This window comes from Oryzias melastigma, linkage group LG22 (genome assembly GCF_002922805.2).
Source record: "Oryzias melastigma strain HK-1 linkage group LG22, ASM292280v2, whole genome shotgun sequence".
Lineage (NCBI taxonomy): Eukaryota > Metazoa > Chordata > Actinopteri > Beloniformes > Adrianichthyidae > Oryzias > Oryzias melastigma.
Genome location: NC_050533.1, coordinates 23,725,260 through 23,738,080, shown reverse-complemented (window position 1 = coordinate 23,738,080; position 12,821 = coordinate 23,725,260). Strand labels below are relative to the sequence as shown.

The window sequence follows — 12,821 nt, the reverse complement described above, 5'->3', positions numbered from 1 at the left end:
AAAAAAAAAAAAAAAAAAGACCCTCAAACTCCTGGATCCCCATAACATCGAGTCAGCTGCTTTTCCTCTTCTGTGGAACCGCCTGTCCTCCCTGATGCTGGTTAAACCCAATAACAGTAGATAAAAACTCGACTGAGAGACTCCTCCCTCCTGGTGTTCCAAACAGGAAGTACCTGCTGGAACCAGCATCACTAGCACACCCCTTCCTGAAGGTTGGGGGCGGAGTCTCCATTGATGCTCTGCTGGATAAAGTGAGTTCAAATTTTTCTGCTTTGATTCTGGAAACATTTTCCTTTTAGGGAGTGCTATAGTTTGCGGTTCTGGTCCGAGTATTATTGATACTTCCTGAACAGAACCATCCCTGTTTCTTGTGCATCCTGGTGGAGGTAAACCGGTCTTCATCGGACCTTCGGGTGTGTGCTGCAGCTCTGAGGCATACTGTGTGAACTCCATCCAGCAGATGGTTCTGCAGACTTGGACCCATTTGTGAAACTTTCTGCCATTAAACCTGTTCATTAAACTGGAGCTGGAGCAGCCTCGTCGTGTAGACCCGTTTCAAACATCCCTTCAGCATCTAGAACAGTCCGGTCTTTGGAGAGCCCTCCCCCGGGTAACTGTTGACCTTCCACAGCAGCAGTCCCGTCAGGACTGAGGCGTCGGTCTGGACTGGGCAGCCGGCTTCAGACGTGGTTCCCTGGTTCCAACGCCCGGCCGGTCAGTCCCCCTCCCACACACAGTCACAGTCTCGCAAAGGGTCCCTCTGCCGCATGGCGGTGATGACGGTGATCCTGTTCTCCGACAGCTCCCGGATCTGGTTGATCAGGTCCTGCACGCTGGAGCTGGGCCACGGGTGACCGTTCAGGTAGTCTCTGAGGATGTAGAAGCGCTCCACCAGCAGCTCCAGCTGCTGCAGGTGCCGCAGCTTCACCAGGCTCAGCAGGTCTTTCTCCGGCTCCCGGCGGAAGAACCTGGAAGAACAAAAGGGGGAAATTTTCTGCCGTTACAGGAGGATCGGTGGGTTCATGGTGCGGTGAGTGAGGCTGACCGAATCCTGAGGGTTCTGAGCTGGGGGAACAGCATTGGGATTCTTCTACAGAGGCTGCCGCTGGAGCGGTTCTGAACGATGTCCAGGTGCTGCAGCCCAGGGACCTTTGGGGCCACGGAGTCCAAGTCTTTCAGGGTCACGGCGACTCGCAGTGTCAGCCTGGTCACCGTGGGCGGGATGGTGGTTGTATAGGTGCTGAGAGAGTTCCCACCTTACACAAAAGATAGGAGGAGATATCAGAGATTTATCCAAAAATGACATGAAACTGGAAAAACAAACGGCCCAACTGACCGATGATGGTGAGTGACTGCAGCTGGTGCAGAGGACTCAGCCAGGAGCTGAGGCGGCACTCGATGCCCTCTCTGATGTACCTGTAGTGGACAGTCAGGGAGCGCAGCGACACCAGGCTCCTCAGGGCGTTTTCAGGGAGCGCGTTCTCGGGGTAATCCACGAGCACCAGGCTGCTCAGACCCGGGCCCCCATACGAGGAGGCCCCTGGAGGACAGAAACGAGACAATTTCAACAGATTTATTTCTCTGCACAATGAGCCAGAAGTAGCCCAGCTCCTATTATTTCTCTGTGCTCCCCGGACAGATGATAACACTGTTTTTGTATCTAGTATTTGAATGGTTTTGTGCGCCGACTAGTTAAAGTTGACTTTAACACCAGTTGTACTTTCTGCCAGAAGCAGCCTGAAACATCCTCTCATTTCATTTGGTTTATCAAATCCAATGTGATGCATACCTTCATTTAAAATTCTAATGATGACTTTGTTTTAGCATGAATATAATAAGTATTCGTGGCTAGCTAATGTCATTACAGTCATTTATTTTGTTTATTTTAAGATTATAGGATTATTTTTTAACATCCTGTTTTATTGCCACAGCAGTTAATTTTTCTTAACTTTTATTTGTCTGTCAAAATAATAAAACAGGCATATCAACGAAGAGCTCGGGTCCTAAGGAGATAACCACGGAGCTAGCGATTAGCGCAGTTAGCACCTGCTGTGCAGCCGTCTCTGTCAGTTTAACGTTAAACACAAACAAAATCCTGATCTTTTTTCTATTGAAATGCCTTTGTATTTGCAACTGTCAGATTTACATTTTAAACTTGACTGATCCAACCATTCTGCAATATGAGCCACAGATTCAGTACGAATTTCATCCACCTGAAATGTGTTGTTACTATGTGTGTAAATGAATGTATTATCAGCATAAATCTGTATGAAAACACTGGAACAGACTGTAGGAAAGTCACTTATGTAAAGCAGGAGTGTCAACTCAATCGCACAAAGGGCCAAAATCCAAAACACACCTTAGGTCGAACAAGAATAAACATTTACTGAACACTAGAACTACATTTTTAAAACCTTAAAAACATAACTTTTTGACATGATTATGAAATAGATATATAGCCTGTATTACCTGTGATACTGCTAGTGTGAATATTAACTAAACTCCAAAATAGTCTAAAAAAATCTTAGTAAATCTTAGTAAATGCCAAAATACTCCTAGCAGAATACTAATTTTTAAAACTTTAAAACTGTAACTATTAAACATAAATATGAATAATAAAAAGGCAGGAATATTATTCCAGAATAAATCAACTTAAACCTTAAATAACTTTCAATATTTTACTCTCCATAAAAATATATTTTGTCAAAATTATACAAGTCTAAAATAAGCGTAAGAGAATATCGGGCCATTAATAACAATAACATAAAATAATCTGGAGGGCCGGATCAGGCCCCCGGGCCTTGACTTTAACACACAGTGTAAAGGGAGAATAGCAAGGGCCCTAGAATGGACCTTTGTGGGACACTTGTGGAAACAGGGACAGGAGAAGAAGAGTAATAATTGTTTCTTTGAACTGACTTAGATCTATTTGAAAGACACGATTTATTTGTTTGTTTGTTTACATATTTAATTTACACTTGATTTTCTTGAATAAATACAAGGACTGTTCAGTACCAGGTATTTATCTCTTAGTCCCACTAGTTTATGTTTTGGATAAAGATTCATTTTAGGTCAGTGAATCGGATTGTTCAAAATGAACCGTATCATCAACCACAAATTATGTTATGAATCGAACAGTTGTTAAAATTAATCATTACACCCCTAGTCACAGTGTTAGAAACTATTACCTAAAAACATAAAATACATTTTGATTTTAAAAAACGTTTTGTTAAACTTCGATCATATATAACAATTATTCCAAAAAGTGATTTTTTCTTGTACTATCATTGTATCCATCTGAAGGGGAACCCCTCAGAGGAGTGTTGGGTCCCTCAGATTTCCTCAGCGCCGCCTGCAGGCTGAGCTGGTTCTGACCCACCTGGCTGCTCCGGGTCCGGGGGGCTCAGGTAGTCGTCCGGCAGCGGCACCGGCGGCTCCTCCTTCATGCCCCAGGACAGGTGCTGCAGCTTCCTCAGGTTCAGCAGCAGGCGGTGGAAGACGCCGCGCGGCACCGGCCGCACCGTGTTCAGGCCGTAGCCCTCCCCCTGGTGGTGGAACAGCAGGTAGCGCAGGTTGACCAGCTCCGACACCGCGCGGATGAACTCCACCGTGCACGGCAGCCGCACGTTGCACACGCCCAGGTGCGTGAGGCGCTCCCGCAGGTGCTGGGTCAGGCTCGGGCTTATGATCGCAGTGTCCCAGGTGGCGTTCCGGACCCCCAGGTCCCGCAGGCCGGGGAACCTGTGCAGGTTATCCAGGTAGGTCTCCTTGTACTGCCGCCCCCCGTCCACGAAGACGATGGCCGTCAGCGACGGGAGGAACTTGACGAGGCGCCGCCACTCTTTGCGCCGCAGATGCCGCACGGCAACCCGGGTGAGTCTGCGCCGGTTCAGGGTGTCCCAGAAGCCGTAGGTGTAGCGGCGGAGGTCGGACAGCACCACCGTGTACTTCTTCCACAGGGACGGGTGGTCCACCAGCCTCCGCAGGTGCCGGCAGCAGGACCGGACCGCGTGCTTCTCCTCCGTGCTGAGGAAGCGGAACACGCAGACCCAGAGTTCAGGAGGAAGCTGCGGCGGACCCTCCATCACTGCGGCAGCTGGACCGGTGTTTACATGCGAGCACTGGGCTGCTCTCTGTGGAGCCTTCACTTCTTCTCCATGACCAGCGACGGACCACAACTGACTTCTATTGGCGCTGCTGCCACCGCGTGGACGAGGAGGGAACGACAACCCGGACAGGTCGACGGGGACATGGACAGTGAAAAGAGATCTAGTTCTCAGTCAGTGGACGGGAAGCATCCATCCATCCATCCATCCATCCACCTATCCATCCATCCACCTATCCATCCAGCCATCCATCCATCCATCCAGCCATCCATCCATCCATCCATCCATCCATCCATCCATCCATCCATCCATCCATCCATCCATCCATCCATCCATCCATCCATCCATCCATCCATCCATCCATCCATCCATCCATCCATCCATCCATCCATCCATCCATCCATCCATCCATCCATCCATCCATCCATCCATCCATCCATCCATCCATCCATCCATCCATCCATCCATCCATCCATCTATCCATCCATCCATCCATCCATCCATCCATCCATCCATCCATCCATCCATCCATCCATCCATCCATCCATCCATCCATCCATCCACCTATTCATTCCAGAGTACTGGGGCATTTACATGTTTTGTCCTTTTATTTAAAAGGAAAACTGAGATCAAAGAAACATTTATTTTACATACTTAAAGACATGAATGATGATGAATCTAAAAAATATAATTATTAGGACATTTTTAAAGAACCATTCAGAAAACAATAACACCATAAAAACCAAAATTTTTCAAACAAATAAACTATTTGCATTTTTGCATTTCATTTGGGGTTAACAATTCTCCAACAAAAAACCACAATATTTTGCAATTACTAATAAATTATTTTTTTCTCCTTCACAGTCTACTGAAATTATTGTGTTAACATAAAAAAATTACAGAGTAAATCAAAGAACGTAAACACTGGAGCTCCAGTGTTACGGGTTAAAGTTCTGAGTTTTAGCATCATTTTCATGTTTTCTCTGCGTTCTAACACAAACATTAATATGAGCAGAAGTTTTTTTTCTTTTTCTTTTTAAATATCCAAACATTTGATTAAAAACTAACTCTGGTCTGCAGGTTTTTTAGCTGTATCCTCTCAGCACCTGAACACTCTACAACCTCACGTTTCTCTAAAAAGAATGCATCAGTTTTAATGTTTTGATCCCGAATGATAAAGTTCTACATTCATATTTGTTTACTGAATTCCCAAGATAACAGTGTTGGAATCTCTAAGTTTTTGTTGTTTTTATTTCTTGTAGAATTTTGACTTGCATGTTAAGTTAGATGTGTCAAAGTCAAGGCCCGGGGGCCGGATCCGGCCCTCCGGATCATTTTATTTTATTGTTATTAATGGCCTGATGTTATCTTGTGCTTATGTTTAACTTGTATAATTTTGACAAAATATATTTTTATGGAGAGTAAAATATTGAAAGTTATTTAAGGTTTAAGTTGATTTATTCTGGAATAATATTCCTGCCTTTTTATTATTCAGAATTATGTTAAAAAGTTATGGTTTTAAAGTTTGAAAAATTGGCATTCTGCTAGCTTTTTGGACTATTTTGGAAATTACCAAAATTTTGTTAGGCTATTTTGGAGTTTAGCTAATATATCAGCTACATGCTAGCTGTTTTGGCTAACTTAAGTTTTTTTTCTTAGTTTTTTTTAGGCTAATTTGGCATTTAGCTAGCTATTTTAGCTAGCTATCAGCTTTAGCATTTTTAGCTGTCAATTTCAGCATCTTCAGTAGCCAAATTCAGCTTACAGCATTCACACTAGAATGATCACAGGTAATACTATATATCTAGTTCATAATTATGTTAAAAAGTTACAGGTTTCAAGTTTTAAAAACATAGTTTTAGAGAGTTCAATAAATGTTGATCCTATTCGGCCTGTGACCTAAGGTGTGTTTTGGATTTTGGCCCCCTGTGTGATTGACTTTGACACCCGAGTTAGAAAGTAAAAACTTACATTTACATTTTTAACGTGTCAATTTCTTCTCCTTTCTGTGTTTTTTTGGATTTTTTTTGGAGTTAACAATAATGTCTTTCTTTTTCTTATCTCTGTTCAGTGTTTTCCCACAAACATGGCAGACGTGTCCTTTCCTCTTTAGAATCTGCAGAGAACTATCACATCAGCCGTCTATGATGGAACAAGAAGCTGCTTCTCTGCTGCCATCAGTTCATTTTAATGAGAACGTTCAGGATGGTTCTGACTCCTGAGACAAACAGGAACCACACTGTACAATAACGTCTTCTCATGAACCCCGAGCTATCATCCAGCTCATTTCATAAATACAAACAACAAAATTAAACTATCCCCCCTCCCAACCAACAAAAAAAAATATTTATTCAGAGTTTGAGTCTGGCTGAAAGATCAGAAAACTAGAAAAATGTAGATTTCAAAGAGAAGAAGGGGAAACGCTCTTATCCCAAACAGGTAAGACATTCATCAGGTGCTTCTGTGAGCAGAAGGAACATAACAGAGGAAAACAAACTCAGGAGCTTCTTCTCTTCAGCTGCAGAGACGACCCAAACCTCCTAAAAGAGGGCGTTTGTGAGTGAGCGCCGTTCCAGCGCCGCACATCGCTCCAGCCAGGAGCAGGACAGATTCCAGTTCCTCTTTAGAGTTCTCTCACTCATCAGAATCTCCTCCTCGCTCACGGTTGCCTGTTTTTCACTGGAAAGTAGGTCAGGACCATCCACCCGATCACAAAGTAGAAGAGGAAGACGGGGTAGACCACCAGGGCCCGGCGGTTGGCCGGCTGGCTGTCGGACAGGAAGGCCGTGGATGCAAAGGTGGACCAGCCGAAAGACGCCGTCACAACCACCAGCCTCACCACGAAGCTGACCGTTCCGGGGGCGGCGAGCAGGACGACCCGGCACACCACCATGGCCACGGTCAGAGGCAGGATGCAGTATCCCAGCACGCACAGGCTCTGGAAGAAGGAGAGCGTCCCGCCCAGCAGCTTGGAGTTCAGCGTGATGATGATGGAGCCGAACCAGACGACGACGAAGACCTGCAAGCAAATGTCAGAGGAGAAGAAGAGAGCGCACACATCAACCAACAGGGGGCGCTCTGAGAACGTGAGCAGCAGCGGTACAATCCATCATAGTTTGGTTCTTTGCAGTCGCTCCTAGACGTCTCTGCACAATTCCATCTGCTCCTGATTCAGTTTGAATAAAGAAATATTCAGAAATGTAGTTTTAAGCTTAACTTTCTTTAAAACATGTTAAAACCAGAAAATAATATGAATTTGAACAGAGTCTGTCTTTAAGTCTTTTAATGTTGCCTTTAAGATCAAAGCTTTTCTGTTTTTACTTTATTATTTTTTTTTAGAATTTTTTATTTAGCAAGCAAGCAAGTTTATTTATAAAGCACAATTCCTACCCAAGGCAATTCAAAGTGCTGTACAAAAATAATTAAAAGATCACAAAAGGAAACAAAAATCTATTGATAAAACACAAGTAAAATCATAAAAGTCAACAAGATTAAAATTCAGAAATTTAAAATATTAAAAAAATACACATAAAATAGTTCCCATTTTAAAACACATTGCTAAATAAAAACGTTTTCATCTTGGATTTGAACATTTTATTTCCACTCCTTTTATCTAACTCAAAGATTTAAAAACTCTCTGTGGACCAACTATCTTTCAACATCAAGTTCCTGAGTGGACAATGACCTTTGACCTCTGTTTTAGTAATGTTTATGTCCGAATTCCTTTCCTACTGATTATATAGTGCGTTCGCCATGTTCTAGTGCTGTCTGAATCTACAATTCCATCATCGAGGGCAGTCGAAATTTCCCAGAAGTCTATGCAAAAAACTAGTGTTTTTACATCCATGTTTTTGTTCAGAGAAGGGCTGGTTCTATCACACAAAACTCTCATCCGGGTCTTTCTGGACCTTCTGTCCTCTGGAGTGCACTCCAGAAAGCATTCGGCCTGGATGCAGCTGGTTGCCATGGAAACCCCATTCCCTGTGATTCTGTGTGTTCTTGAGCTGATGTGAGGGGTGATGCCCTGCTGTTAGCTGATGCTCCAACACTTCCTTCATCATCTCCTCCTCGTTCCCACTGAAGCTGACGCTGGAATATTTAGCCGAGGTGGAAATTTCAGGAGTGTTTTTTTTTTTTTTAATCACTGAACTCACCAATAATTAAGACTTTGGTCAAATTAGTGAATATGCATTTTATCGAGTGTTTGAAATAAATATTTCTATAAATTTTAAATCAAGTTAAAAAAGAAGAAAAACTGATGTGTTAAATTTTGTGGAGAACCTTATTATTATACAGTCAGGAATCGCTGCTTTTGTTGAAAGTTTACAAACAAGCCCCTCTCCCGCACATTGCGGTACCTCCGCAAACTGCGGTCCTCCCTCCAGGTCGCTGTCGGCCGTCCCGTCCTGCAGCAGCAGGGCCAGCGTGACGCAGAGCAGCAGCGGGCCCCACAGGTCCCAGTCCCGCAGCAGCGCCGAGCTGCGCCGCGGGTACAGCACGTGGATGAACTTGTTGCCCACCGCCCGCAGATCCCGCAGGATGGTCTCCTTCACCGGCTCGTCCAAAGTGGAGAACTCCTCGTCGGTTCTAGAGGGGCCCACGGGCACCGAGATGTCCCCCTCCACGGGGATGTCCTCCGATATGGAGACGTCGGAGAGCCCCGCGAACGGCCGGCTGGCCTCCTCCTCCGCCGCCATCTTTCTTCAGGGGGATACTGGATCGGAACCGGACCGGAGAACTTTCTACAAAACCGGACACCGACTGAAAACAGCAGCTTTCTACCGAACCGGAGAGTTCCGCGTCGCTCCTCCACGTCAGCTGGGGGATTGTTTACTTCCGCCCGACGTGATACGTAAATCCGGGTGGTGCGTTCACGGGCATCTGAAAATATCCGCATTTTCTGTTCTTATATTATTATTATTATAGTTTTTTTTTCTTCAACATGAAAAACAACAGTTTGGAATCTTTTAGGCATTTGTTTTCTGCTAAATACATAGTTTTATTAGCTACAAAAAGATAATAATAGTAATAATAAAATCAAACGTTTATCATATTATACCTTTTTAAATTCAAACACAATGTCAGCACAATATTTAGTGCAATACTCAGGTCATTCCAGAAACAGAAAAAAATGATGAACCATATAAAACATGGTCAATAAAAGAAAAAAAAAACAGCGCAGGGTCTGTTTAAACAGAAGCAACAAATCTAAAAAGTTTCAGAAGTCCAATTGTTGTTGTTAATTTTCTATTCCATATTTTAAATTTTTCCATAGAGGTCATATTATACTTGATCATCTCAGACAGGGTTTCAAGCACAATCGCACAAGGGGCCAAAATCCAGAACACACCTTAGGTTGCAGGCCGAACAGCATAAAAAATTATAGAACACACTAAAGCGAAAGTTTTAAAACCACAACAAAAAAGTTAATTTTTTTAATATAATTATGATTATTAAAAAGAGGCAGGAATATTATTCCAGAATAAATCAACTTAAACCTTAAAGAACGTTCAATATTTTACTCTCCATAATTATTTTTTTTTTTTTCAAAACTACGTTAGTTAGAAATAAGAGAAGCAGATAAGATAACATCTCATCATTAATAATAATAAAATAAAATGATTTGGAGGGCCGAAAATCATTACCCCGAGGGCCAGATCCGGCCCCCGGGCCTTGACTTTGACACGTGATCTAGGATAATTATTTTTGTACACCAGCTTTAATTTTAAAGTTCATAACTCATTTTCTGTAAACATTTCTATAAAATACTGATTCTGACCTAGTTGATGTTCCACTCTACTGAAATATTCCTGACCGACCAGAAACTTCTTGTTGTTTTAACATTTATTCATGAAAATAATTATGCCCTAATTTTAAATATAACCTCATGAAAATACATTAAATTGGTTTGACGCTGTAAATTTTGTACGTTTTGTGAAAATGTTGTGCAACACAAAAAACCACACAAATAGCAAACAAAATAATTGTATTAGATAGAACTTGTGTTATGAATTCCTCTGCTTTTGGGTGGAAACACAGATTCTGACTTTTATGTTGTCCCAGCAGTCTTCTTGCTATGTTTCTGTGGTTAATTCATCTTTGTTTATCAAACTGTTCCTCACAGATGCTCAGACAATATCCAAAGTCATTAAATACTTCAAGTTTTCAACTTTGTACTTTTTATAGCAAAGAAGCAAAGAAGTTTGTCTTCCAAGTAAACTGGACAAAAACCAAATGTATGCAAAACTGGTAATGGCCCAGCTCAGGGGTCTGGAACCTGCTGCTCCAGAGCCACATCTGGCTCTTCTATCCCTCCATTTTGGCTCTCTGGTCACAGAAAAATACAAAGCTTTCAGTTTTAAATTTAACTGTAAAGTAAAGTTTAAAAAAAGTAAAATAGCTTATTTCTCTTAAAGTGTTAAAGGTTGCAGACCTCTGGCCCAGACCCACCACCCCTCAGCTTGGCAATGACTTCATCGAGCCTGTGAAGAGTTTTGCACACCTGGGCTCCTTAGTGACCACTAACGGCGACCTAAAACCAGAGATCACCTGCAGAAGGGTACTGGCAGCAACAGCTCTGCAATCTCTTAGAAAACCACTTCGGTGGCACCAAAATATCAAAGCTCCAGATTTACAACTCAGGAGTCCTCTCCATCCTGCTTTATGGCTCAGAGACATGGCCTATAAACAAGAGCTAGCCACAAGAATAGATGACTGAACCAGCCGGGCTCTCAGAACCATTGAGAAATCACCAAACCAAAATTATTCTATATCTATCAGTAATTGTTTATTGTCTGTTTTTTATATGAATGCTTAATAGAAGCAAGCGAAAAAACAAATCATACACACAGGCCCTTAAAAAATAAAATGTCACTGAAATTGTAAAGCATACATTCCAAAGCTTCATTCACATAAAGTCTGACCAAGTTGATTTTACAGTTTGTCCATTTTGACCATATTTAATGGAATATTTCTGTCTGTACTTGGATTGTAGAAGGGAGTTTTTCCATATTAAAGTTGTTGTATAATACATTTAGATTTTATTTTTAAAATAATGCTTCAAATGTTGTATGGTGTGTTTTTAAGGCTTTAACTATAAATGTTTCTCATCAATAAAGAAAAATGTTCGTGGATCTCTTTTTCCGGACGGTTCGTGAAGTCCTCTCGTGACGTCATAAAAGCTCGACTTCCGGATCAGTCTGCCGGGATTCCTGTCGCCGAGGCTGAGGCGGGAAACAGGGAGTGATGGATTTCTGCAGGCGGCACGTGAAGGCGGACTGCGAGGAGCTGCTGAGCCGCTTCAGGCGGACTCAGTCGGTCCGCTTCGAGATCTTCTCCGGGATCTGGAGGGACATGAAGTTCGCCTCCATCTTTTAGTGAGTTTCAGTCGCTTCTGCTTCCATCCATCCATCCATCTTCTTGACCGCTTCTTCCCTTTCGGGGTCGCGGGGTGCCGGAGCCCATCCCGGCTACTGAAGGGCGAAGGCGGGGTACACCCTGGACAGGTCGCCAGTCTGTCTCAGGGCCTCAATCACACACCCATCCACCCTCACATCCACACCTAGGGACAATTTAGAGTCACCAATTAACCTATGAAGCATGTTTTTGGACGGTGGGAGGAAGCTGGAGTCCCCGGTGAAAACCCACGCATGCACGGGGAGAACATGCAAACTCCACACAGAAAGGTCCCAGCCGGGATCCGAACCGGGGCCTTCTCGCTGTGAGGCGAGAGCGCTAACCACTGCACCACCGTGCAGCCCGCTTCTGCTTCCGGTTCCTTTAAACGCCTGCGCTCTCTCATGTTTGGCTTTTATCTGTTGTTGTTGCTGCTGCTGCTGCTGCTGCTGCTGCTGCTGATGTTGATGTTGATGTGGAGCTGGAATGGGCATTAATCCCGCGCGGCTGGAACCGAAATCGCACAGATATCCTTCAGATGTGGAGATGAGTCCTGAAGAGTTCCACAGATTATATTCCAGTTCATATTCCCCATATAATCTCACATCTTCATCTGAATGAGTTTATTTCATCATAGGTTAATTGGTGACTCTGAATTGCCCCTACGAGTGAATGTGAGAGTGAATGGGTGTGATTGAGGCCCTGCGACGGACTGGCGACCTGTCCAGGGTGTACCCCGCCTTCGCCCATCAGTGGCCGGGATAGGCTCCGGCACCCCCGCGACCCCGAAAGGGATGAAGCGGTCAAGAAATTGGATGGATGGATGGAGTTCATTTCACTCAGGTCTCTTTAGGAAAAGTATCTGTTTTGGTTCTGAAGTTCTGCTGCAGACGATCCTCCGAGTTCTGAATCTTCTCGTCTCTTTTCTGTATCTTCTCACCTCAGCGGCACCTTGTTCCACGAGAAGCGTCCCTTCGCTCGCCTGGTTCTGGACACCGCCTACTGCTACTTCCTGCCACCGTTCAGCTTTCAGATCCGAGTGGGAGGGCTTTACCTGCTGTACAGCCTGTATCACTCTCAGGGCGCCGTTCCTCTAGAGCAGGTCAGTAGACGGCATGCACAGCTGTGGATCTGCAGAATTCCAGAAGAGGTCTGCAGCTTCCCTGGGATGTCTGCAGTTACGCACATCTGCAGGACTGCAGTCTTCCCGTAAAGATCTACAGTTTCTACGTAAAGGTCTGCACTCTCACTGTGAGGTCTGCGCGTCTGCAGATTCTCCGTGGCGTCTGCATTTTTCCCGTGAGGTCTTTGGGACGGCAG

General features: G+C 44.0%; 3 protein-coding genes across 3 annotated transcripts in view; 1 reads left to right on the top strand and 2 right to left on the bottom strand.

Moving 5' to 3' along the window:
* Window positions 1–6: 6 nt before the first annotated feature.
* LOC112149535 lies at window positions 7–4,167 on the bottom strand. The gene is made up of 4 exons (XM_024277282.2): window positions 3,380–4,167; window positions 1,337–1,540; window positions 1,046–1,256; window positions 7–968 (listed from the first exon to the last, which is right to left on the bottom strand). Exons 1-4 carry the CDS (start codon window positions 4,083–4,085, stop codon window positions 716–718), a joined length of 1,374 nt encoding a protein of 457 aa, XP_024133050.1. The 5' UTR covers window positions 4,086–4,167; the 3' UTR covers window positions 7–715.
* Window positions 4,168–6,249: 2,082 nt separating this feature from the next.
* Window positions 6,250–8,969, bottom strand: yipf6 (Yip1 domain family, member 6). Its single transcript, XM_024277273.2, has 2 exons — window positions 8,465–8,969; window positions 6,250–7,125 (listed from the first exon to the last, which is right to left on the bottom strand). Exons 1-2 carry the CDS (start codon window positions 8,801–8,803, stop codon window positions 6,766–6,768), a joined length of 699 nt encoding a protein of 232 aa, XP_024133041.1. The 5' UTR covers window positions 8,804–8,969; the 3' UTR covers window positions 6,250–6,765.
* A 2,322-nt stretch (window positions 8,970–11,291) lies between these two features.
* LOC112149521 (snRNA-activating protein complex subunit 1) overlaps window positions 11,292–12,821 on the top strand; it is a gene marked incomplete in the record, with an annotated part of 15,167 nt that continues 13,637 nt past the window's right edge. Inside the window, 2 exon segments of the mRNA XM_024277262.2 lie at window positions 11,292–11,482; window positions 12,447–12,603. Of these exon segments, the coding sequence (XP_024133030.1) occupies window positions 11,352–11,482; window positions 12,447–12,603 (288 nt within the window).